The sequence below is a fragment of the Giraffa tippelskirchi genome, chromosome 11 (assembly GCF_054371585.1).
Source record: "Giraffa tippelskirchi isolate mGirTip1 chromosome 11, T2T-mGirTip1v1.2.pri, whole genome shotgun sequence".
In the NCBI taxonomy this organism is placed as follows: Eukaryota; Metazoa; Chordata; class Mammalia; order Artiodactyla; family Giraffidae; genus Giraffa; species Giraffa tippelskirchi.
Window position 1 is genome coordinate 3,656,999 of NC_137285.1, and position 27,031 is coordinate 3,684,029.

At 43.8% G+C, this 27,031-nt stretch overlaps 1 protein-coding gene across 8 annotated transcripts in view; it reads right to left on the reverse strand.

Annotated features, from left to right (window-relative positions):
• Nucleotides 1-8,789: 8,789 nt before the first annotated feature.
• The window catches only part of HORMAD2 (HORMA domain containing 2), a 61,337-nt gene continuing 43,095 nt past the window's right edge, over nucleotides 8,790-27,031 (reverse strand). For 6 of the 8 annotated variants that reach the window (XM_081542653.1, XM_081542651.1, XM_081542655.1 and 3 more), the window contains one exon: nucleotides 8,790-9,760. In XM_081542653.1, the coding sequence (XP_081398779.1) occupies nucleotides 9,656-9,760 (105 nt within the window). In that variant the 3' untranslated portion in view covers nucleotides 8,790-9,655. Of the gene's footprint in view, nucleotides 11,029-23,266; nucleotides 23,413-27,031 lie in introns of those variants that run through there. The other 2 variants (XM_081542654.1, XM_081542650.1) reach the window with 2 other exon arrangements.

The following is a 27,031-nucleotide window of genomic DNA, read 5'->3' on the forward strand; positions in this document are numbered from 1 at the left end:
TGGGCTCCCAAGAGAGCTCGCCTTCCCTCCCCGCAAACTACCCCAGAGCCCAGGCTGAGGAATCTCATCCAGGCACCAGGCTGTATTTAGAGTGGACTGGCACCATCCCTTGCTTCTGCCTCTTGGTGGTTCAAAACCCTAGGTGGTCGCCGTCTGCTTTTTGCTGCTAATGGACCATAAGAAGAGAGGAAATAAAGGCCTTGTGCAGAAATAAAGGGAAAACCAAGTAAGATGAAAACTGACTTTGAGAGGATCTCTAGTCAATTCTGCAGATCATGCCATCCTGCATCACCCTCCTCAGTTTACCTAGAAACCAACAAATTGGTGGTTCATCAGTAACTGTGCTATAGTTCATTGCCATTATCTCTTTCTTTTGCTATTGTCATTTCTGGAGATGTGGACTGTGTGACACAGGCCATACAGAGGAAATGAGAGACCAGAAAGTCATCTAGTCTACTCCCCAGGCTTTAGGCTGCATTGAAACCAACCTAGACTTCCAGAAAGGGTAATTCTACCACCGTCTCTTGAGTTTGAATGAGATATAATGCATCCTAAGTCCCTTATCTCTCTCTCTTTTTTTATTAAACTTTTAATTTTACACTGGAGCATAGCCGAATATCAATGTTGTGATAGTTTCAGGTGGACAGCAAAGGGACTCAGCCATACATATACATGTATCCATTCTCCCGATCCTAGGTCCACTATCACTTATTCTATGTTAAGTGGAAAAAAATGGGTTTTTAAAAAATATTTATTTCTAGTTATTCGGCTGTGCCGGGTCTTAGTGACAGCATGTGGGGTCTAGTTCCCTGAGCAGAGATTGAACCTGAGTCCCCTGCACTGGGAGTGGGGAACCCTAGCTGCTGAACCACCAGAGGAGTCCCGAGAACTATTTTCTTATCAAAAAGAAAACACATTAAAATTGCATTGTAAGGTTAATTGGCAATATTTGTAAGTGGCAAACATAGGTCTCAAATAAGAGCAGGTAATAAAGAACTAGAAATTTTTAGAAAAATATGATCTATATTTAATGAAACCCCATCAGTGACTGAAGGCTTGCCAGGTGACACTAGTGAACTTGCCTCCAATGCAGGAGACGTGAGACTCTGGTTTGATCCCTGGTTTGGGAAGATTTCCTAGAGGAGGGAATGGCTACCCACTCCAGTAATCTTGCCTGGAGAATCCCATGGACAGAGGAACCTGGCGGGCTATAGTCCATAGGGTCACAAAGCGTTGGACACGACTGAAGCAACTTAGCACACGCTCACATCAATGAGTGAACATTGGTTTCATTGTTAACATTTTCACTCTCCTGTTTCTCCCAGGATCTGCAGTTATCTGAGCAAACTTGCCTCTCCCTTTATAGGAACTGGTCTCAGGATTTAGATCGGTGGTTTTTTTCTCAGACTGTTTCAGCTGGGGAGCCATGTCATTATGTGCCAGGAAGTTTCTGAACCTGCAGTGTGATTAATTCCTTTAATAGGCTCCTCTCTAGGGAAGGCCCATTAGCAGACATCATTATGAATTAACATCTTAGCCCGGGAGAAAAGCCCTTGGAGGCAACAGTGAAACAGGTCAATCTTTGTTGAGAGATGTGACCGGGGGACTTAACCACGTTCCTTGTGGTTTCAGAATGACATGCGTATTCTTGGACCTGTAGATAGTCAGAGATAATTGTCTTCTCAGTAATACCCTGACCACACCAGCTCTTTAACATTAAGAGATAGTTCTCAATGTTGTCGTTTCTTAGAAGAGAGCGTCGTGGCGAGTGTGCACACTGAAAGTGAGGGAATGAAACACTGCCTGCGGACTGACTGATGCCTGTGAAGAAAGGCCAAGAGCCACTTAAAATACACTTGCAGGCTGCTGGACAAACCCATTCTATGTTAACGTAAAATTCAGGATTGCCCCCCACCCCCCACCTGCCTTGATCTTGTTAAATAGTAATGAAATCTTTCTTGGGACTTCCCTGGTGGTCTGGTGGCTAAGACTTCGTGCCCCCAACACAGCGGGCCCGGGTTCAATCTCCTGATCAGGGAACTAGATCCCACGTGCTGCAACCAAGACCTGGAGCAGCCAAATACATAAATATTTTTTTAAAAATAGTAATAAAGTCTTTCTGCTGGAGTCTGAATATTTTCTTGATTATTTTCACATTGCTTTGGGTTCAGAAAAGACCCTGATGCTGGGAAAGATTGAGGGCAGGAGGTGAAGGGGGCAACTGAGGGTAACATGGTTGGATGGCATCATCGACTCAATGGACGTGAGTTTGAGCAAACTCTAGGAGATCGTGAAGGACAGGGAAGCCTGGGGTGCTGCAGTCCACGTGGGTGCAAAGAGTGGGATGCGACTGAGCGACTCAGCAACAAAGCCTGCGTGGCCTTGGGCAAGTGGTTTCGCTTCTCTGTGTCTTACACATCTCGTCTGAAATCGAGATGACAGCAGGACCTGCCTCCTTTGCTTGTGGGGGGGATTAAATGATTGAGCATGAGTGGGTGGGTGCTCAACAGAAAGCCCAGCCCAGAGCGAGCCCCACTGATGTTGACTAATACCGCGATTAGTTCTGCCGAGTGGAGGTCGCACTGCACCACGCAGGCCTGAAACACAGAAGCCGAAAAACTCTGACGGAGCAGAGGAGTGGGTGTGTGGGTCCAGGGTGGGGCCCAGCTACAAAGGGACATGAAGGAACTTCTGGGGGTGACAGAAATGCTCTGTATCTTGGTTGTGGTGGCGGTTACCCTGGTGTAAACTTTAAAAAAAAAATAACTCACTCAGACCATTCTTTCCCTGATCACCCCCTTTCATACATCAGCCCAGGCCGTAACCACTTGACGTCTGGCTTAAGGCAGAGTTTGCCTGGTTGATTTCATGTCTCTGAGCGATTTCTTCTCTAATGCCCCTTCGTGTGTGCGTGTTCACCCTCACTTCCGTGATGTGTCAATAAGTACGCCTGGAACGGTGTATGTGGCCGTTTGTTTAAAAAGGAGGGGAAGAAACAGGCATGCATATGCCAGTAGGTTTACCTGTTTATGCCCTAAAATAGCTCTAGAAAGACATATGAGAAAGTGGTTATGTTAGTCTCCGATGGGGAGGGGACCTCGGGACAGGGCGGGAGGGATGTGTCTTGTTCTGTAGCCTTTTGTTCCTTTTGAATGTTCAATCCCGTGAATGAATTACCTAATCAAAAAAATAAATAAAACGTAGGAAATAACAAGAACCCTGGCGAGTTCGTCCATTCGTTCAACAAATATTTCCCGGGCACCCACCGCTTGGCAGGCAGGCAGGCAGCGCTAAGGTGCCCGGGGCTGGGCTTCTCCCGCGCGGTCCCTCACAAACGCTGCATCACAGACCCTGTGTGCTTGTTCAGCTTGAAAGCTGGCTTACAGGAGATCGAAAGGGCCCTGGTTAATTACAGTGGCCGTGGCTGGCATATGATTTAGGGAAAAAACAAGGTCAGGGTCAATTATGGTATAAGGGACTTCCTTCCACATACTGAAAAGACGCAGAAAGCTGCAGCGTGGCAAGGGGATCGGATAATACCTCATCCCTAATGTGTCTGAAGCATTAACTCTCTTTGTGCCAGGCCCTCTTCTGGGTGCTTTACTTGAATCAATTCACTTAGTTTTCACGATAACTCTGAAGGGAGACGCTATCGCGGCCCCCACTTTTACACATGGGGAAATTGAAGCGCAGAGAGCGCAGCCAGCTTGCTTAGAGTCACACAGCCCGGAAATAGGATGATCAGGGTTTGATCCCAGGCAGTGTCTAGACTCCAGAACCCTCAGCTTTTCTTTTTTTAAATTAATTAATTTATTTTAATTGGAGGCTAATTCCTTCACAATATTGTGGTGGTTTTTGCCATCCATTGACGTGAATCAGCCACGGGTGTACATATGTCCCCTCGGCCTGAACCCTCCTCCCTCCCCACCCCATCCCTCTGGGTTCTCCCAGCACACCAGCTTTGAGTGCCCTGCTTCCTGCATCGAACTTGGACTGGCGATCTAGTTCACATGTGATAATGTACATGTTTCAGTGCTATTCTCTCAAATCATCCCACCCTTGCCTTCTCCCACAGAGTCCAAATGTCTGTTCTTTACATCTGTGTCTCTTTTGCTGGCTTGAATATAGGGTCATTGTTACCATCTTTCTGAATTCCATATATATATGCATTAATACACTGTATTGATGTTTTTCTTTCCGACTTACATCACTCTGTATAATAGGCTCCAGTTTCATCCATCACATTAGAACAGACTCAATTGGTTCTTTTTAATAGCTGAGTAATATTCCATTGTGTATATGTACCACAGCTTTCTTACCCATTCATCTGCTGATGGACATCAAGGTTGCTTCCATGTCCTAGCCATTGTAAACAGCGCTGTGATGAACATTGGGGTACACATGTCTCTTTCAATTCTGGTTTCCTTGGTGTGTATGCCCAGCAGTGGGATTGCTGGGCTGTATGGCAGCAGAACCGTCAGCTTTGACCACTTCAATTTACTGTCTTTTGGGAAAAGGATTTAGAAAATGTCCCTTTGCTCCATCTCTGTTGAAATTCTACCTTTAATAACAATGTCATAGAATAGAATTTTACAGCTAGGGGAGCCCTCAATATTCTCAGTATTTACTTGATTCTTCTTTTTTAAAAAAATTATTTTTATTTATTTGGCTGCACCAGGTCTTAGTTGTAGCATGTGGGATCTTCAGTCTTCATTGTCTGGGACCTTTAGTTGCAGTGTGCGGGATCTAGTTTCCTGACCAGGGGCCCCTGCATTGCGAGCACAGAGTCTTAGCCATTGGACCACTAGGGAAGTCCCCTCATTTGATTTGATTCTTACCCAAAGAGCAACATCCCGGTCAACTCAACTTGAACACTTTTAGTGATGGGGAACTCATTACAGCTGGAAACAGTCATGGGATGACAATTTTAATAATGGGAACATTTACATCCCTGTGCCAGGCGTCGCTCTAGGGCATGAAGGAGAAAGTCTTCCAGCTGTGGAGCCCAAACTTGCCTCCCTGCAGCCTCTTCCTACTGAGTCTGTGTTCTGTCTTTGGAACAACCCAGATTGGGTCTGTGCTTCCCTCATCTCCTGACTTGGCCTCACAGTTTGAAGACAGCTGTGAAGTTCTCCTTAGACATTCTTCTCCCCTCTTTATTCAGTCTCTTCTCATATCACATTCCCAATGTGAGATTCACTTTTCTTAGAAACAAGCTTCCGTTTTAAAACGCAAATGTGGGGAGGGCAGCCCACGGAGCTTCATCTGAAGCTTCGCTCCCATCAGACTGTCTTGAGGGAAAGAGAGTCTCAATTTGGGAAAGGAGAGGGGAGGTGCTGAGAACAGACGCAGTGGGGAGCGTGGCTCGGGGGTCGATGCAGGATCTCGGGGGCAGGAAAAAAGCAGCACTGGGACCCGGCACTCCTGACATGAAGCAACAGGACAGGCCAAGAGCTAAAAATAGGACAAGTGATGAACACCTGTTGAGCACCAGCTGTATACATGCTGGGCACTTAGCTTGAGTTGCCTGGCTTAATCCTCACCAGTGGTCGCTAGGTAGGTGCCGCTGTTATCCTGAGTAACCTGAGGTGGAGCAGGGAAATAGCCTGTCTAAAAACTGCCAGCCAGGTTCAGCAGCCACACCCTAGCCTTTTCCTTAACAACCTTGCTCAAAGAAAGATGAAAACCTAAACCTGCCTGCTCACCCTAGAGCTGATCAATAATTATTCAGACGGAATCCAGATGCCCCAGACTTCTCCAGCCTTCAGGAGTCCTGTGATACTCAGTGAAGAGCCCCACTCTTACAGCAGCTTTCTGTCCCTAAGTATTCGAGTCCCTGAGGAACGGTCTGTCTTGGGTGTTTCTGGCTCTCTGAATCTGTCTGCCTCACCACTCCTGTCTCGGGGAAACCTTTGTACAGCTGAACCTCATGGCACAGTTAGGACCAGATGAGAGTGTTTAGGGAGGCTTGTCCCCGAAGGGCTCCTATTGAGCAGATCTCATGTCCAACTTCTGGCTGGGTTGTAGGGGTCAGTTGACCCTCTGCCTCCCCTACAGTTGGCTACTGGTAACCGTGAGTCCGCCACCTCCAAGAGTCAGTCTCAACAACTTTGACACTCCCTGTTTGTAGAGATGTAGTCACCCAGGGGAAGTGATGTGAGTCCATTAGCACCTCAGGTCTTTCCATTTCTGGGTAGGATTTTGGCTTTACCATTGCCTAACCAAAGAGCCCACTAATTAAGGCCCTCATCCTAACGGAAACTGCAAACTACATAGCCAGTCTCAGCCAGGGCCTCATTACACAAACACACAACCACATTGAAAATATTACCTTTTAAAAATACATATATATATGCGCTAATAATTTCTGAAGAGGATACATTTGGAACAGAGGCATCTCGTTTGTCCAGAATCTCGGACTCATGCCGTGGGAGGGCCGCCCATTGCCTTGACTCTTACGAGCACATTTTATCATCTGAGTCTTCCTTCTGACTGAGGATGATCACCACTGAGAATTATTTTTACTATAAATCTGGAAATTTACTGGGAATCTCTAAAGATCCAGTACTACTGGGTTTGAAACCGTGAACTGACAATGTTAAGACACCCTGAGAGCTTCAGTGTTATTAAAAAATATGTATATTAACACATATATGTGGAATCTAGAAAAATGGTACTGATAAACCTATTTGCAGGCAGGAATAGAGATTCAGACATAGAGAACAGACTTACGGACACAGCAGGGACAGAAGCAGGGGGTGACTTGAGAGAGTAGCATTGAAATCTATATCATGTGGGAAATAGATAGCTAGTGGGAAGTTGCTCTTTAACACAGGGAGCTCCCCTGGTGCTCTGTGGCAGCCTAGAGGGGTGGGATGGAGTGGGAGGGAGGTTCAAGAGGGAGGGAACATAGGTACACCTGTGGCTGATTCATGTTGATGTATGGCAGAGACCAGCCCAACACTGTAAAGCAATTATCCTCCCTTTAAAAATAAATAAAAAGAACAAAACATACACAACTCTGAACTTGTGTGAATGTCACTTTGACACTGGTGAATCTTTCCAGCCTCTTCCTGGTAGAGGTGAGCTGGAGAATGAAAGGACCCTGACACCAGAGGGAACTTCGAGAAGGGAAATGAAGGTGTGGTTTCGGTCGGTGCCTGGCTTCAAAGGCTGGTGGCAGTCATGAGCTACACCAACCCTCTTTCCAGCTAGACCAATTTTCTGTAAAGACAGAAAAACCGCAGGCAGCCCAAGTCAAATTTCCCCTGCATAGATTTCAGTTTAACGACATCCCAGTTTCCAGGCGACCTGCAGCAGATCTTTGCAAGCGCCAGTGCTGTTGGGGTGAGGGAATGGCTCTGCGGTTTAGGCTCCCCAGCTTGGGGTCTGAGTTGTCCTTTTCACTGAACTTCTAGCTTCGTGATGTACTTGTGGTTATTCATTCCGTTATTATTAAGGACAGAAATGAATAGGCTAGTAAAAGGTTTTTTTTTTTTCTCTCCCCATCCCAATAAATCATCCAGTAAATAGAATTGAACACCCTCCCATCTTGATAGTTGGCTGAACATCTGAGCTCTGCTGTGTCAAACCAGCAAGTTCACGTTTTCATGGTTCTCGGATCCTCTTGACAATGCATCTCCTCCTTGATGTGCCCAGCCAGGGCACTGGTCCAGCACCTTCTCTCTGCTGCACGCACGCACACACACACACGCACACACGCACGCACGCACGCACGCACGCATGCACACACACACACACACACACACACACCTGTCTCTCTCTGTTTCTCTCCCTCTTTCCATCAGACACACACATCCTGCCTGTTGGCATCCATTGCAGGAGGAGAGGGGTGTTAATAGAAACAATAAAAGCACTAAAAGACTATGTAGACAGATTCAGGCTCTAGACTTTGACTTAAAGGATCTCCTACCTTAGGCTAAGTTTATGAAAATTATAGATTGAGAGCTAAATTCCTCTTTTAAACAAAATGGTTCTCTCTGAAATCCAGATTGACTAATTACTGCCTATAACTTATCTGCTCGGAGAGTCAGAGCCTCCTGGGGTATTGACGAAGCTGCTTTGTGTTCAGACACCTGAGGCTCCCAGGCAGGCTCACTGCCGCACAGTGTTCGCTGTGTCAGATTTTTGACAACCTGTGGAGTTAAGTTCCTTCTGACACTGAGCGTGAGTGACCTCTTATAGCTTTTGCCAGTCTGGTCTTAGCTCTACGCTCTGGAGAGACACAAAACAAACCTAATCCCTCTACTAGACAGCTAATCTCTTCATATGATTCTCTTGAAAGAAGTTATGGTGACTCAGGCTCCAGTTCTATCAAGGATATAATAAGCCCGTACCTTCTCCCCCCCTCAGCGGCGGGGCGAGCTCATGGGAGGACACTGCACGTGCTGGGGGAAGGGAACGCGCTCCTCCCTGGCAGGCCTCGGGGCTACAGCCCAACTCAGGACCCCAGTTGGGGGGCTGCCTGTGGGCAATCGGAAGTTGGATGAGAGCCTCCCGAAGGGGAGTGTGACAACCACAGCCTGCCGCTGGCTTGAGTGCACATCTGGCCCCCGAGAGTCTCCTCTCAGCCCAGTTCAGAGGTCTGTCCTGGGTTCTGAGTTTTTCATGTGCATTAGAACCCAGGGAGTTCTCCAGAGGGCCCACCCCCTGGGGTTCTGATGACTAGAAATGAGGCAGGCCTAGTAATCTGCATTTTAACAAGCACTCCATGTCCTGATATCCTCACTACCCTGATCTGAATGAAGAAAACTAGACGAGCCAAAAAATACCTGTGTTTTGATTTTATTTAACCAGAAAGCATACACACTTACAACATTTAACTTGTTGGTCCTATCTGTTTAAATTAAATTATTAAATTTCACGGTATATAAATAATTCAAATAACAGTGACATTTATTATTCATCTGATGCTAATCATTAAGTCTATCAGAATTCTTCCAGAATGAGGGGAGGACTGGGGGCATCATCTGCAGGTTACAGACTGATGAGCTGAAGTTTGGGGTGGGGGGAAGTGTGTCACGGGGGTCTCGGAAGGGAACCAGGCTCCTGCATTGCAGCCCATTCCCATCTCCGGCTGGCCAGCAGAAGAGGGCATAGGGCCAGCTTTGGGGAACTCTACAGGGAGACAACACTTTGGTCCAACACTTGGCTGATTAACCTCGTGATTGAAGTTAACACAGAAATCACACCTGGATCAGCAGCGCCACACACATGCTATGCGATTCTGTGGGAATTCTAGTGAACTGCAGAGGGATTCCAGCACACAGGTTACAACAAGTTAAAACCTTTTGCGGTCGTCTGAGTACCTGGGGAGTTGAATTATGGAAAGAAAACCCTCTTCCCCTTGAGAAGGACAGCTTGTTTCTCTTCCAAAGAGCTGCTGTGGTTCTTTTGCAGCTATAAAGGGTGTCTCATCTCTAACTCCAGTCCTGGTGACCTCGTTTCCTTGTGGCCAAGTGAACCCATGTCCTACCCGCTCATTCAGCACTCAGTGGATTCACACCGAAAGTTGAGCAACACACTTAGTAAAGGGATTTGGTGATAGAAACTTACTTTCATACTAAGACACTTCATGCACACTTGTTGCAAAATGAACTTATTTTAGACTAAAAGTAGCAAAGGCAGCCAAGTTTCACTTTCTGTCAGGGATGAAGACTTTCACTGGTTCGCTGACCTTCCTCTTCTTTCTGGATCTCTGAGAACTTTGCTGACTGTGCACGAAATTCATTCTTTGAATCTGTGAGAATCACCAGAGAGAGGCACAGTTCAGCAGAGATTCCGATATCTGCACAAGGCCCACAAGACCGGCCAAGCACTAATCCCCTGAGCGGCGTAACGGATCCAAACCTGCCTTCCTGTGGGCTGGGCTAGCCCTGCTCAGAGGCCCTGCTGCCGGAAGCGGAGCCTGGCATTCCAGCTTTCAGGAGCGGAGGGCCCTGGAGGCAGCCAGGTTCAGGTTCTGGGACAGTTTCTTGGCTCTCTTTAGTGGATTCAGCACATCCAGCTCTTGAGAAAAAGAGCTGTCAAGAGGTGGGGCCAACAAGGAGCCATTAAGGGTCAGGGGAGATCTAGGGCATTGATAGCTTTAGAGGCAAACACAATTCAGGTCACCTTTTCAGGGAGCAGAATCACACAGTCTTACCTTTTTTTAACTATAGGTTCAGATTAACAAGGTGGGACCATGACCTTCTTTCTGCTTGATGAGAATTATGTTATTGACTAAAGAGAAGTCGGTTAGTGAATCATCATGGATATATATTTCTCCATTGGGCTCAGCTTTGGTAAAGATTTTAGAATTTATTTTTGCTTAACTGAGCGAACAACTTGATGTCAGACAATCCCTAATGCCTGGAATTCCAAGAAAGGCATGGAGGACATTTTTATATTTTCCAACCACTAGATGGGAGGAAAGGTTTTTCCATGTTCTCTGTTATTTCTTTGGAGGAAAATGGAATAAGATACATATTTTTAAGCAAGACTTGTCAGCATATCTAGTAGAAGTTCCAATATTATTCTTTTCTTTTGTTATAGGTACAGGTTATTATTGTTGACATGCTTTTACTACAAAACAATGGAAGTATCAGTAAAGCAGCTAAGTACCACTTAGAACCAAAGATTGGTTCTACAAACAGCTAACTTCATCACCGGTTTTGCATTTTAGAAAGTAGTTGAATTTCTGATCTCAGAAACTACAAATTCCCTTTGGCTTAAACCAAGACATTGGCTATATGAAACAGGAAAACTCTGAGAAAATAAGTAAAGCTGCTCATCAAGTAACTGGTTTGCTTAGATATGCAAAAGTTTGAAAGGTGTGCTCTAAAGGTAAGGAAATAGCAACATAAAAACCCAAAGCACAAAAACCAACTTCTTTATCTGGGAGGTGAATTTGTTTCAGTGTCGCTGTAAGGAGAAGTACTTGGTAAAATTGAGCTTTTCTAAAAATGTTGCTTGGATATGCTTTCCATTCAAATGAAATTATCCCCACTTCTATCAAGTCAGGTTACACTGGGAAGAAGAGAAGATGGGTGTTCAAGTTGGTCTGATGGCTTAATAGTTCTGTTCTCTTTTTCTTCTTTGCTTGAATCAACCAGAATTTTGTTACAAGCTTCAGAGCTTTAATTTTATTGCAGTGAGTTCGCTGAAACATTTTCATAATGTATACAAGGCAACTAGTGAGGTCTGGGAAGTTCAATGGTTTATAGAAAACTAGTGGGTTCGAAAGCAAGTATGTGATCAGCTGGGATGCTTCCTAACATAGATAAACAGTCCATGTTCTGAGCTATATACACCCACAAATTGACCCGTACAAAGCGACATTTGAGACACATTTTTCAGATGTGCTCTAACTCGCTGAGTTTGCATCATTGATGTTAAAGCCACCCAGGCAAGCATTCCACTGGGGGTGTCCAGGTTAAAAACCTGGGATTCATCCACGGCTATTCTGTCATCCTCACCCTAACGTCTAACTAATCACTAATTCCAGTTGAGCCGACCTTCTTAATGTCTTTCAGACCCATTAATTTTTCTCTCTTGCCCTGCCTCTGGTTTACCATAGGCCAGTATCATCTCTCCCAACTCCTGGACCTCAAACTCCCACTCTTCCTGCCTCTCCAATCCACTCTCCCACTCTGGAGCCTACGTAGTCTCTGTTAAATCTGACTACATGGCTCTCCTGATTCATCACCCATCCGTAGTGACTTCCCATTGTTTTCAGGCAAAGTCCACACTTTCTATGGCCCTGGCCCATCTCTGCAGCTCCATCTTGCGCTAGACTTCCTTGGCCAATTGCATTTCTCACATGGCCCCTGCTTGCCCCACTCTGGACTTGGCCTCTGGTGTCTACTCCCGCACTCTGCTCCTCCTCCATCACTGGGTGCAGGGCATTATTGGCCAAATGAATGAATGTGTTCTGTGCTGGCACTAATATTGTGTCTCTGGTAATGTAAAAGTGCATGAGACACAGTTGTTTTCAAGGATTGAATCTTGTAAGGGAGAGACATTAAGCACATGATTGCAAAATAAGGCAGTACAACATAATAGACATTCATTCATTCAGCAATTATTAATGGAGTGCCAGCTCTGTGAGTGGTATTGTTCTGGGTGCTTGGGGGCACATTAGTGAACAAATGAGATAAAAATCCTTGCCCTGTAGATTGTACAACCTGGCCATGTTACTTTTTGGCTTAATGATTTCCTATGGCATCTCACCACTTTTAGGCAAAGTCCAAAGTGCCTACCTCGGCTTTTCGTACACCATTGGTGGTTCTGGGAAAGGGAGGGGGCACAGAGGGGCTCTAAGACCCTGACAGCAGCTCTGCACTCATTCCTTAGGAAAATGTTCCCGCCCCCAACTCACACACACATCCGCTGTGATGGGCCATTTGTCATTTGTGGGGGCTGCTACCCTCTGAACACTCCCCAGTTCGAGTCAACATCTGCCGGGGCCTGGCTGTGCCCAGCAGTATCCGCCTCATCTCCTCTACTCCGTCTCTCCCTCTCTGCCCTCTCAGTTTTCTCAGACCCCACAAATGGCAAATGGCCCATCACAGGGGATGCCTGTGTGAGTTGGGGGCGGGAGCATTTTCCTAAGGAATGAGTGCAGAGCTGCCATCAGGGTCTTAGAGCCCCTCTGTGCCTCCTCCCTTTCCCAGAACCACTAATGGTGCACGAAAAGCCAAGGTAGGCACTTTGGACTTGGCCTAAAAGTGGTGAGATGCCATAGGAAATCATTAAGCCAAAAGCCTTGTCCCGAGTCTGGACCTTCCTCTGTTCAACAAGCTCTTTCTCCTCCATCAGTCCTCTTTTTGCCTGATTAATTCCTACTCATTCTTCAGATGAAACATTATTTCCTCAAAAAACTTTCCCTACCCTTATTTCAATTAAGTTAAGCACCCCAATCGTATGCTGTTCATAGAGTCCCGGGAGATTAGGGACTTGCCCGTCTTGGTCACAGCTTGCATATAGTAGGGCCTGAATACATTGTTTTTCTATGAATGAATTAATGAATCTGTCCTCAAACAACACTCTGCCCGCTCTGTAGAAAGGTGTGTGGAGGCATCAGGTGGATGCAGGGTGGTGAGTCATGCTACTGGAGTGGTCAGGTGAGAACCCTGGGTACCGGTGCAGAGAGATGTCAATAGTGAGAGAAGTATTGAGAAGGTAGAGTCAGCAGGATGATCAACTGGACCCAGTGGTCAAGGAGAGGTGGGTAGGTCAACAATGACTCCCAGCTTCTGGTTCAGCTAACTTCAGGGATGGAGGGACTGTTCTCTCAGGCAGAGAACAATGAGGGTTTTGAACCTGCTGTGTTTGAAGTACTTGAGAAACCCCAAGTAGACACAGGGGATCGGCAGCTATGTATGGAAGTCTGGAGCTCGGGATGGAAGTCTGGGTTGGACATGTAAATGTGAGAGTCATCAGTATATGGAGGCTAATTAATGCCGTGGGTGTAGAAGAGTTTGCTTATTGAGAGATCAGAGCGTGAGGAGGGAAAGGAGGCCAGGATACAGCCATAAGGAACGCCAACACTTAGAGAGAGGTGAAAGAGAGCCAACAAAGAAGGGTGAGAAAGAGACGGACAAGTCTAGATTGTCCTACAAAGCAAGCCGAGGGAAGAGAGGTTTAAGAAGAGGGAATAGAGAAAATAAAAGCAATGAAGCCTTTTTTTCCTGTAGTGTCAGGGGTTGCTGAGAAGTCAAGGATGATAAGGACTGAAATATGTCTACTTGATTTAGACAGGGAAGTTACTAACTGCTTTGAAGTTTGGGGGGCAGACGTCACCTTGAAGTCAGTTGAAGAATGCATAAAAATCTAAAGACGTTGAGACAGCAAGTATCCAAAGTTTTATAAAAAGTCAAGAGGGAGTGACCAGCTCAACCTGGGGAATTTAGAGAAGGCCCCTGACCATAAGAGAAACATTGAGATGGGTCTTAAAGTATGGGTTCACCGCACTGGAGATGGGGAAAGTGGGTAAGAGAGGTCATTCTAGGTGGAAGGTTCATTCAGCATGTTTAAAGCACTAAGGTATGAAAACACATGGCAGGTACATGCAACAGTGAGAAATGTCCCTTTATGAGACTGGCCCTTAGGGTGAGGCGTTACATATCAACACTCTCTTATTAAAAATGTAAATTCCCCTGTAATTATTACTCAGTAAGATGTTAGTGTAAATTACCTTATCAAATGGCCTTCTCACAGGCTTTGGGAAGAAGACAGATAAGTATCAATACAGAAAGAGCAGTCAGGGCACCGTGCTTTGCATTAGGAGGTTGATCTGTCTGGGGAACAGAGCGGGTGGGCAGCCCCAGACAACCAGGAAATACCGTGAGAACTTTTGGTGCCTGGGGTGACAGTGCAGAGAATTTTGTTTATTACTTCAAAACTATCTGCCAGGTCAGATCTGGGAAAATGTTTTCTGTTTAGAAAGCCAGTCCTTGCCAGCATAGATGTATAATCAAGTGTTAAGTATGGAATCTCTGGACTTAGAAGTTCCCAGATCAAGGACATTTATGGTTCAGAGAGGGTTTATGCCCCTATAACTAAGTTATAGCCATGATGTTAGTTTCAAATCCTCTCCCTTAAAATGTATCTTTTTTGCATAATGAAAGGTAGATCAACAGTGATTATCCAATAAATGCTATTAGCATGAATGGAGCTTGTTGTTAACATTGTGATGAATGAGCGGTTAGGAAACCAAATGCTTAAAAGGAATGCTGACCTCCACTTCAGTGGAGCTGTGAGCTCTCTGATGGGCTGGGAAGTGTCTCGCATTTTCCTGGGATTTATGAAGAGTTTGCCCACTGACTTAGGGTTCTGGACCACGTTTATCTCTATTTGGGAGGTAAATATGTAGTCTCCTTAGAAATCACATATTTCCATTAATCTCTAAAGTTTATTCTGTCAGTTCTTCCTTCCTGTACATTTTCTAACCCATCATGTGGCTTTAAAAGTTCCATTATTCATTCATTTACTCAGCCAATGTTTGGGGCATCTTCTCTGTGTCAGATATTGTGCTGAGCACTGAAGACACAAAGCTGATCATGACATACCTCATGTCCTCCAAGAGATTATGGGGGGAAACAAACTGGCTACAGACGAAATGATAGAGTCATGTGTAGGGTACGGTGAAGGTTCCAAAAAGATCGTATCAGCTCCTCCTGGGGAGGCCTGGCAAGGCTTCAAAGAGGATGTGAAACCTGAACTAAGACCGGTGAGATGAGCAGACATTCACCAGGCAGATGGCATTAGGGAGAACATTCTAGACAAAAGAAGCACAGGGATGCTACAGAAAGCAGAATACCCCTGGAGGACTGGGACTCGTTCGGCGGGACTAACAGGACTAACAGGAAGGGCACAGGGTGGTGGGCTGGGTCAGACAATGTCGTTCCCCCAAGTCTGGACTTTTTGTGCTATCATGGAGTGCCTCCAAAGAGTTCTCAGGGCAGGTGTGTTGTGGAGAGGTCCTGACGGCAGCAAAGTAAGGGGGGAGCTGGGGTCAGTGAGACAAGGAGCAGGAAGGTTACTTCCAGAGGACTGATCCAAGGGAGAACAAGGGCTGCAGCGAGGGTAGACCAGGGAGGGCGATGGGGGCAGAGGGCAGAGGAGAGAGAGTGAGGGTCTGACCCTGGACCCTGACACATCCTTGCCATTCATTGTGATGGGCACGGAGATGGCAAAGGAAAGAAAGGAGTAAAACAAAATGACAAAAATGATCAATGATGCCACGAATCAAGATGGGGAAGAGAGGAAGCTGAGGGGGTGGGTGGTAGAAACAAGGTGAGGAGGGTGGATGGAGAAGCAGCTGACCCTGCTTTCAAGATTCTGCGCTGGAGGTGAGCTCGCCAAATGCAGACGTCCCCCAGGGCCCCAGCTGGGTGATCTGGAGCCCAGGAGGAGGGAGGGCACTGTGTCAGGAGGACGCAGAGAGGGTGTATTCACGTCACATCAAAGACGGGCCATCACCCGAGCTCTGGCAGGAAGGTGGTTGATGTGGCTGAAGAAATAGGTACCTCTTTAAACAGGGGGGCAGGAAGTTGAACGATTCGTTCCTGATGGGCTTAGTCATTTCTATGAAGTAGAGTTCAGGTCATCTGTTTAGAAAGGGAGTCAATTGTCTTGGGTGGCATTGAAGACACTTACATGGTGTAAGCATGGAGAGTGGAAAGGAGCCACTGATGGACTTTCAAAACTAACAGTTATTGCTTAGGATCCCCGTGACTTTAAGATACAGCACCTTCAAATGAAAAATAACTTTGACATATTAAACATTTTGCTCTTCTTTTTACAACCATTTGAATGCTTACAATAGACTGTGCTAAGAACATCACAAATGTTATCTCTTTCATTCCTTGTCACAACTATGTGAGGACAGAGAGGGGCTTTTTATTCCTCTTACAGATGTGAAAACTGAAGCTCGGAGAAATGAAATGACTTGTCCACTTCACACATTTAGTAAGTGGAAGTCTTGAACACAGGTCTCCTGACTTTAAATTCAGTACTTTTTATAATCTGTTTTCAACCCAAAAGGGAAACAAAGGTAGGAGAACTCAGCCATCAGAACTCCGGGTAGGGTTCCTGGGTTTCTGTCTGAGGCTGACCATTGTTGGCACAGCCTGCTGGGGTCTCAAATGAAAAGCCAACGCTGAGTTCACTAATCTTCCTTTGTGACCAGTTTTTCCTCCTGACTTTTCAATTTCTGTTGATCACCATCTCCCAGTCATCAAAGGTAGAAAACACAGTCACCCTCGATTCCTCTCTCGCTTCCTAATGCCTACGCAGCGCTCTTGTAATGAGCACATGAAGTGGCGCAGATGGAGCACCTGGTCCGTCTCCCACGCGCAAGTCATTCAGCGCCTGCTGGCCGCTGTCATCCCCACTCCAGCCAGACTGGATCCTTGTGGCAGGCTGAGGAGAGCCACCGAAAGATGTCCGTGTCCTAGTCCCTGGAGCCTGTGAACAATACCTTATACGGCAAAAAAGACATGCGGGGGGCAGTCTCCGCAGGTGTGCCTGAGGGTCTTGAGATGAAGAGCTTATCCTGGATTATCCAGGTGACCCGACCCATGAGCACGTGTATCCTTATAAGGTGAAGAAGAGGGAGATTGGAACAGTGACAGATGAGGAAGAGACAGTGTGACCCCTGAGGCAGAAACTGGGGTGATATGGCCATAAGCCAAGGAATGCCACAGCTACCAGAAGCTGGAGAAAGCAGAGGACCAATTCTCCCCTGGATCATTTAGAGGCGTATGGCTTGCTTTCGGCCCAGTGACTGAGTTTTGTATTTCTGGCCTTTAGTGACAGAATACATTTCTAATGTTTTAAGCCACGGGATTTGTGGTCATTTGTTACAGCAGCCCTAGGAATCGAACAGTTATTCCCCCAAACACCTCATTCTCTCCCCTCTTCTCTATTTCTTCCATGTTTCAGAAGACAGAAATCTTCTATTATTAATACTTATTCTCTTAGGTTTTGAATAATTCTTTCAAGGTCAATCTCTAAAAGTATTTCATCCACAAAGTCTTTCCTGTTTCTTTAATCTGATATGAATTTTCTTTCTTGAGCAAATACCCACAGCACATTTTTTGTAATTATATTTTCCTGACAGCATTAATATTTGTAAACAATTTGTCCTTTACCTAGAACAGGGTTTTAAGTTCTTTAAGAATTAATTTGTATTAATATGATTTTTAGACTCCCTGCAATGGTTTACATGGTGTCTTTTATACACATCAGTAATTCTTTCGCTATCTACCTGAACTACCTACAAAAGTATTCGATTACACAGTTATTCACACATCCTAAAGCTGCACTGTCAATATGGTAGCCATTAACCATACGTGATCACTTAAATTTAGTCAAAATTAATTAAAATTTAGAATTTGGTTCCTCAGTTGCCTTAGTCGCATTTCAAGTGTTCAGAAGCCACCTGTGGGTGCTCAATTCAAGTGCAGAATAACCACGTCAGACATCACAGGTATAGAACAGTGTCATCGTCACTGAAGTTCTCATGCACAGAACTGCTTCACAGAGGCAATCTGTGACTAATCCAAGCAGACAAGTTTCCTAGGGACCGTGGTGACAGTAAAGAAATTAGAAACAAATTTTCCTCAAAAATGCAAAGACCCATTATTGTAAAAAAGTCACAATTTTCCAAGATTACTTTATCAAATCAATGCAATCCCAATCAATATCCCATCAATATGTCTTTTGGAACTGCAGATGATTCTAATAGTTGTCTAGAAGTGAAAATATACAGAAAAATATTTAAAATACTAAAAAAGAAGAACTATGAGGGGGGAAAAGAGTTGCCTTTCCAGACTGCAAACACAGAGTAATTAAAACACAATAGCAATAAGAATACACATATGAATCAATACAGTAAAATACAATAGCAAGTCTAAAAACAAACTATCTAGGATTTTTAATTTATGATAGAAATAGCATTCGAATTAGCAGAGAAATGGTAGCAATTCAACATCAACACAATGAGAAGACTCTCTTACACCAGGAAAAACAAAATCCAGCTAGCTTAGGGAGCCAAAAGTAAAAACTAAAATTAGTTTATTAGAAGAAAATGTATCAACAGAAAAACTTCTTAGAAGAAAATATGGAAAAACATGTTTATAGCTTTAGCATTGCAGAGACTTTTTTTTTTTTAATGTTTATTTATTTGGACATGCTGGGTCTTAGTTGCAGCATGTGGGATCTAATTCCCTGATGGGGGATTGAACCTGGGCCCCTTAGGGGGCACAGAGTCTCACCCACTGGACCACCAGGGAAATTCCTGCAAAGATCTTTTTAAGCGAGATATACAATGGTAAAACCACGGAAAGTTATCCTGTGTTCCTAAATTGGAAGACCTAGTGTTGTTAAGCTGTCAATACTACCCAAAGCAATCTACAGATTCAATATAATCCCTGTCAAAATCCTAGTGACTTTTTTTTTTTCCAGAAATAGAAAACTTCATTCTAGAATTCATATGAAATCTCAAGGGACCCTGAATTGCCAAAACAACCTTGAAAAAGAAGAACAAATGTATAGGCCTCACACTTTTGATTTCAAAACAACTACAAAGCTACAGTGATCAAAATGTTGTATTGGTCTAAAGATAGACATACGGATCAAGAAATAGAATAGAGTCCAGAAATAAACCCTCACATATATAGTCAAATGATTTTTGACAAGGATGTCCAGAGGGGATGCCCAGTGGAGATTGATTTTTGACAGAGGGGATGCCCAGTAGGGAAAGGAAAGTCTTTTCAAGAAATGATGTTGGTAGACCTGGATATCCATGTGCAAAATAATGAAGTTGGACCCTTGTACCACATACAAATATTAACTCAAAATGAACTGAAGACCTAAACATAAAAGCTAAAACCATAAAACTCATAGAAGAAAATGAAGGGGGAAGCCTCGTGACATTGGATTGGGCAAGACTTTCTTGGACATGACACAAAAAACACAAGCAACAAAATTAAAAACAGATAAATTTAACTTCATCCCAATTAAAAACTTTTGTGCACCAGAGGACACTACCAAGAGATGGACTAGACGACCCATGGAATAAGAGGAAATATTTGCAAGTCATATCTTGTAAGATATTAACACCCAGAATATATAAAAAAAACTACAATTGCAACAAAACAATCTGATTAAAAAGTGGGCAAAAAAGAAAATATACAAGTGGCACAAAAGCAAATGAAAAAGATTCTCAACATCACTAATCATTAGGGAAATGCAAATAAAAACCACAGTGAAATCACTTCATACTCATTAGGATGGCTATTAGTAAAAAATAAGAAAATAACAAGTATCGGGGACAATGTGGAGAAATTGGAACCCTTGTGCACTGCTACTGGGAATGTAAAATGGTTCAGCTGCTACGGAAAACAGTATGGCTGCTCCTCATGTAATCAAAAATGTAATTACCATACGATCCCAACAATTTCACTTCTAGGTATATGCCCGAAAGAACTCAAAGTGTGAATTTGAACAGATATTTCTACACTCATGTTAATAGCAGCATAATTCACAATAGCCAAAAAGTGGGAGCTACCTCAATGTCCAGAGATGGATGAATGGGTAAACAAAATGCAGTGTATACATACAATGGAATATTGTTTAGTCTTAAAAAGGATGGAAATTCTGACACATGCTACAACATGGATGAAACTTGAAGACATTATGCTAAGTGAAATAAGCCAGTCACAAAAAGGACAACTAGTGTATGATTCCACTTATATGGGTTTTCTAAATATACTAACAAGGAAAAATCTCTAAGACATGTGTTAAGTGAAGAAAGTAAGTTTCAGGAAAAGATGCCATAATCCCATTTATGCTTTTAAAATATCCACAAATATATGCATATATGTGTGTATATATGTGTATGTATATAGTGCTATCCAGTAGAAATAGATGCAAGACACCATTACAAGCCACATATAAAATTTAAAATTTTCTAGTAGGTACACTGTAAAAAGTAAAAGGAAACAGATGAAATTAAATTTTAATAATTATTTGATCCAGTATACAAAAAATATTATTTCAATATGTAATCAATATCAAATTGAGATAGTTTGCATTGTTTATACTATGTCTTTACAATCTGCTATGTATTTTCCATGTACAGCACATTTCAACTCAAGTCAGCCGCATTTCAAGTGGTTTACAGCCACATGTGACTACTGGCTACCATGCTGGACAGCACAACTTGTGTGTATGTTTTAAATTCAAAGTCAATGATATGGACTATCCTTATTGGTGGTTTTTGAATTATCTGTGAGAATGTATTCATGTGTAAATTGTATTGGGTTGACCAAAATTCATTTGAGTTTTTTGAAACATCTTACAGAAAAGCCCAAACAAACTTTTTGGCCAACCCAATATAATTAGTTACATTAAAAATTTGAAGTTCCGTATTTGTTTATTCTGTTAAAACTATATCTTTTATTAATTGCTATGTTTATAATCAACAATCTTTATCTCTTTGTTTTCCTTTATTTCGATGTGATAAAAGTTTTATTACATTATTCGTAAACTGGGAAGGTCATAAAAGAACATTAAAAGCCTTAAAATTTGTATGGTTTACCTTTTACAATAACAAAATATTCTAAACTATTATTAGATACTTTTCAATAGAAGAATGTCATCTACTTTCCTACTTCCACATGCCTGAGTAATTAACTATTAGTTCTGTGGTAACTAAAGTGGAAATATAAAACACATATAAACAAATTCAAGCACATACTTGAAGTAATTATAAGAATGAAAAAGTTGTTTTCAGTTTGTGGCATGTAGGAGGAGACCTGCAGGCAACGACATGATGATGTTATTAGATGCACTAAACTTGACATAGGTTTGCTGAGTCTTCAAAAAAGAGATGAACAGATAGTAGATACAGAATTGGAAATGATACCTGGCTTCTCATAGACTTGCTATGTAGGTCATTTGCTTGAGTCTGAGTCTCTGAAAAGTGCTTCAGCAGGTGTTGAAAGAGACACAGTATAACTGTAAGTACAGAAATGACTCTATAGAGACAGGCCCTGTAAACCAGACAGAAAAGGACCACTCTGGTGTGAGGGCTGTCTGAGGTGGAAGATCTCTTATCAGTGTGATGTCCAAACCTTGGATCATGACTGCCTGCTCCTGCTGGCAGGAAAGAGAGGGCGAAGCTGAGGACACTTAGGAGCTCTGGCACCCCCAAAACAGTTCTTGCATACAAGGTGGAGGCAGAATGGCAAAGATCCCTTCACTGAGAAGTCAGATTTTCACTTTAAACTGGCTCTAAGTTCACGTGAAGAAACAAAGAAAAAAAAAAAACTAAAAAGAAGTAGTTGAGTGTTTAGAGTGTGGATAGGTTTTATATGAGGGACAGACACCTAACCTTAAGTTGTATTTTGCTTTTTCAGAAAACAGTGAAACATTTTCCAAGTTTTAAACAGAAAATGAAAATAATCATACCTCTCTTTCTGATCTACTTTTATTTACTAATATATTTGAATCCTTTCCTATAATTAACGGAACTTTCCATGGCATCAGTTCAGTTCACATCTGCCTGATTCCTTTTTCTGGATTTTATCTACCTATTGCAATAACTAGTATAGTCACATGGTATGAAATTCAAAATGTAGAATAGAGGTGCACAGTGAGATTCTCCCTGCCACTCAGTGCCCTGTCTAGAAGACAACCTCTACCAGTTTCTTGTACATCCTCCCAGAAACTGTTCTGTTTCCATTTTGAAATTAACTGTACAGGTGGCACTAGTGGTAAAGAACCTGCCTGCCAATGCAGGAGCCACAGGAGATGCGGGTTCAATCCCTGGGTTGGGAAGATCCCCTGGAGGAGGGCATGGCAACCTACTCCAATATTGTTGCCTGGAAAATCCCATAGACAGAGGAGACAGAGGAGCCTGATGGGCTACAGTCCATGGTGTCGCCAAGAGTTGGACACGACTGAAGCAACTTGGCACGCGTGTACTGCTAAAAAACTTAAACTGCTAGAAAAAAGTTCACAGTATCATCCTCTTCAAATTGTTTTACTAGAGCTGGATCAGGCCTGGACCAATGAGGAAGTGAAGGGTTGTGACCAAGTCACCGACCTAGTTGCAGGGTCACGCCTGGTCTCATAGCACATGAAGGTGGGCTTTCTTCCCGCTGCCTAGAGTTATCAGTTATCGTCCCCATCTGGAGACCCCATGTGTTCCTCCTGACTAAAGGAAGTGAGAGAGAACCAGACTGTAGGAGGGTGAAAATGAGGGTTGTGCAAGCAGAGATTCAGGTGCCAGGCGTTCAGGTGATGATGGGGCAGCAGGATGACGGGGCAGGCATGGGTGGCAGAGCGTTTCAAGGTAGTGGGAACACAGATGTGGGACAATGAGTTCTAACCAGCATCTCCCATGGGTAGGATGAAGTGAGGGCCAAACCAAGATGCAAGCAGGATGCTGGAGGTACATAGAGGGAGAAAGAGAATGGGGGGAGGGGCTTCATCAATCAGTCCAGGGCTGCTTGAGCATGTCTGATGAGCGTCTGCTCAAAACAGCACACGTTTTTCCCTGACTCATGAAAACCGAGAGCTGGGAGAATGCCAGACCCGTGTGCTGAAGCTCAGTCAGTAGGGAAGCCTTTAAAAACCAATATGGGGAGGAAGCACTCAGAACTTGCACACGCACAAAAATGTAGGGATCAACAATAAGTCCCCCAGCAGCTCACGACTGGTCTGTTGTGAATCTCAGAAACAAAACAAAACACACATTTTCAAAAGCTTTACTAATTAATTAACATCGAGGCTGCCAGGCGTTGCTCGCCTCCAGGGGGCGCCATTCACATCGCTGCCCGTGACTTCGGTAGCCCCTGGAATTGTGCAACGTCGTCGACATATCCGTGCACGGCAACCCTACGAGGGCAAACGTCACTTTTTGGGCGACCACTTCCTAAGTTTCCCCAACACTAAATTTTTACTTTGGATACAAGATTTTCCTTTGGGCTAATATTTTCTATGATAAGAAATCAGATATTTAGAAATATGAATATGCTTTCTTAAAACTGCAAGTTTGTTGAGTATAAACAAACTGAGTATAAACTGTAGCTATGCTACAGAATGTGGCTAGATTATATACCTAAAATATGACATAGTGTGCATATTTTCCAACGTGTAAAGATTTTCCATGATGGGGTAGGACTGCTCGGTCTCAAATATTATTTATTCAGAAATGTAAGGCTATTTCAAATCAAGTCGGCCAGAGAGCAGGGTGGAATAGTATTATTGTGCAGGGCGTCTGGCACATACATTGTCACTCTGAGGCTTTCAGGTTTTATGATTCAAAGTTGAAAGTTTCAGAAGAGTTTTCCTGATTTCCCCTCAGCATGTCTCTTTTCATGGCCATTGTCAAATCCAGCAGGGTAAAGACATCTACCCATTTGAAAAACAGTATGATGGTGGGTCACGTGAGAGAATAAAACAACAATGTGGAAACAGTTTCTGTGCGCGTTTAAAGTTATGCCAGCATGGTTCATAATTCCTGGTTCGCATATTCCTGGTTAGGAAGCATCTAGCCAAGTGAAATCAAGAAATATTTGTCATCGTTGGATACAGTTGTGTTCTGTTCTCCGTGTTTTGCATTAATTGGTGAATATGCAGGCACTGATCTTTTTTAAGTTGTTGGGGCTGGGGTTTTTTGTTTTTGTTTTTGGTGGGTAGGTATTGAGCTAATTCCTAGTGGTTTTTAGAGTTTACCCGCATTTTCCCTTTTTGTGGAAATATTTACTCTGGGGATTTCCACTAAGGGAATTCGAGTTAATAGAGCTCTTTGGGGGGTGTGTGTTGGGGGCATGATGGAAGGGATATAGCAGCTGAGGCCATATTTCTATTAGTGCCTTTTTTTTTCTTGCCCCACTCAGAGTGTTTCCATACACATAAGACTTAATCTAACAGGCTTTCATGAAATATTATATATGTAAAATAAGATCATGGATTTGAAAATGTTTGGCACAGTATCTGGTACATGTTAATCACTCAATACAAACTGATTGTGTCTAGTTGCCTGATTTTGGTGAATATGTGCTTGCTATAGATGAAATGTGCCCTAAACTGGCATATGAATTTTTAAAAATCTACCTTCTCTTGGGGTATGAGAAGTATACAGGATCTCTGAGTGATAAGTGAAATTATATATTTAATAATAGTCCTCCAGTTCAAATTTCAGCTGCAAACCTATAGTGTTCCTATAAGTGCAATAGTGGGACTGAAAACTGAAATGCATACAAATGGAGACAGCCTCTCAAATCCCACCCAAGAAGCAATGAATAAGCTTGAAAAATTATTCATCTGGTTATTTTCACGGTATAGTGCAAAGACTGAGAACTAGGGGGCTGGGTTCCATCACTGACTTGAAAGTTTCCATCACAGTGAAAAAAAAAAAAAGGGAGGGGGATCATATTTGCCATGGACCAAACAGCAATGCTTTGAGGATTAATGACATAATGTCTGTAAAGAAGTTGGAGCTCCTTGGAAAAAAGACACTACATAAATATAAAGTAGTATTAATATTTAGGCTTAGTCCACAATGTGAGACCTGCTTTCTCTGGCTCATGAGGTCACCCGCAGTTTGGTAACGTGTGCTCAGACACCCACAGAGGAGCCTTGTTAACTTCCTCGTAAGTGGACCATAGAGCTAATCTGGACCCACCAGGTGGGAGCACCCATGGAGGCCGCGCCCCCTTCTCATGGCCTCTGAGAGGGTGCAGAGGGAGCGAGCTTGACTCCCTGAAGGAATGAGACATGGCCAAGGGAGCACTTCAGCAGCATGCAGGGCTTCCCAAGAATGCAGTGGGAGTTTGGGAATGTTTTGGCTTAGAATTAAACAAAAGTCCAGTCATATTGTATTTTGATTTAGAAGAAGGGCTAAATTTGCCTTTCTCAGACAAAGAAAATTGGGATTAAGAGTAGGAATGAGAAAGCTGCTTCTTGGAATGGTTAGTTTATGTCTTTAAAGGATTTGGAGGCAGACTTGGGTATTTCTGTCCTGGGAAAGCTGTGGTCTCCGGGGACTGTCTGCAGGCTCTTTGATGACTACTTTCTGTCTCCTCGTCAGTGCTTCGTCTCTGTGAACTGGTTCTCAAGGGTGATCTTGCAGAGGTCTAACTGAATGACAGTAAGGTGACGAAATACTTTCATTTCTCAGTTTTAAAAGATAAAGTTAATTTTGCACCTCAGGGATCAGAGACCACCATCTTCAAAAAATGTAAAGTTCATGAATTTACCAAAACCACTGGCACTTGATAGTGATTCTGAGGCTGTGGCCATAATATCAAAATATTTGAACAAGAGATGGAGAATGTGAAGAAATACTTCTTTTTTTAAAAGCTGGGTGTTTTGTTTCTACATTGATGTAGGTTGCGTATTCTTTTAGAAATGATTTGGCTTCCTTGTCCACTGCTTTCTGTATTTCAGACTGATTGATATTGTCAATAGGTGCTTTTTTAGGAGAAAGGAAACAGAAACGTTATTGCCTCCTAAACTGGGGAGTAAAATCGACATGAACTGGAAAGCTTTTTCTAAATGAAATATTGACCCTAGTGGTTCTCCCTCGATGAGCAGTTCAGTCCTCACGCCGGTGCCAGGTGCAGCAGAGCGGAGAGGCTCGTGCCCGGGGGTGTCAGGGCCTGGGCGGGGTGAAGAGGGTGTCCCCGTGGAGGACACGCCTGCTGCGGGGAGTCAGAGGCTGAATGGAGCCAGGAGGGCTCACAGGTATGGGTGACTCCTGGGGCGTTGGCCCGAGCAGGGTGACATGGGTACCTGTACGTGTGTGGGGAAGATGGCGAGGGTGGGAGCTTGGTTACATTCGAGGGGATGGAAAACATAAGTAATATGTTACGTATAATGAGGGCCAGGTTTCTCACTGATGGAGAAAGAAGTTACAAATATGGAAAGAGATAAAACCAGAATTTCTATAGGATTAGATGGGAATTGGTGGTAGAGGTGTGAATTCACGGATTCATGATAGAAAAATAATCGTGTCTTGGACAGTGGAGGAGGAGTGGGGTGATTACCTGATCACTGTGGCATGCAAAGAGAAGAGCAAGGGAGGTGGGCACAGCAAGTGCAGGCAACTCTCTCGCAAGGTGGGTATGATTTAGGTCAATAGAAAGAAGAAAGGCATTCCAAGTTAGACAAGATTACTTATTAAGTTATGGAGGCAGAAACGAACTTGGCTTGTTCTCGTGACAGTGAGAAAACTGACTCAGGGAAGGGGGAATAGTGGGAAATAAGACAGGTAACGTGCAGCCAGATCGTGAGCAGCCTGAGCCAGGTAGAGGTGTTCAGACTTGACATAGTAGGAAATGGGAACCATGAGATATTTTGATTAAGGAAGTGATATGATGAGAGTTGCATTTAAAGAAGATGTGAGACGGAGCAGGAGGCGGTGGGAGAGCTTGGAGGCTGTGGCAGCAATTCACGTGCAAGGGGATGAAGGCCTGGACTCGAGTTCTGGCAGTAAGAACAGACTGGGAAA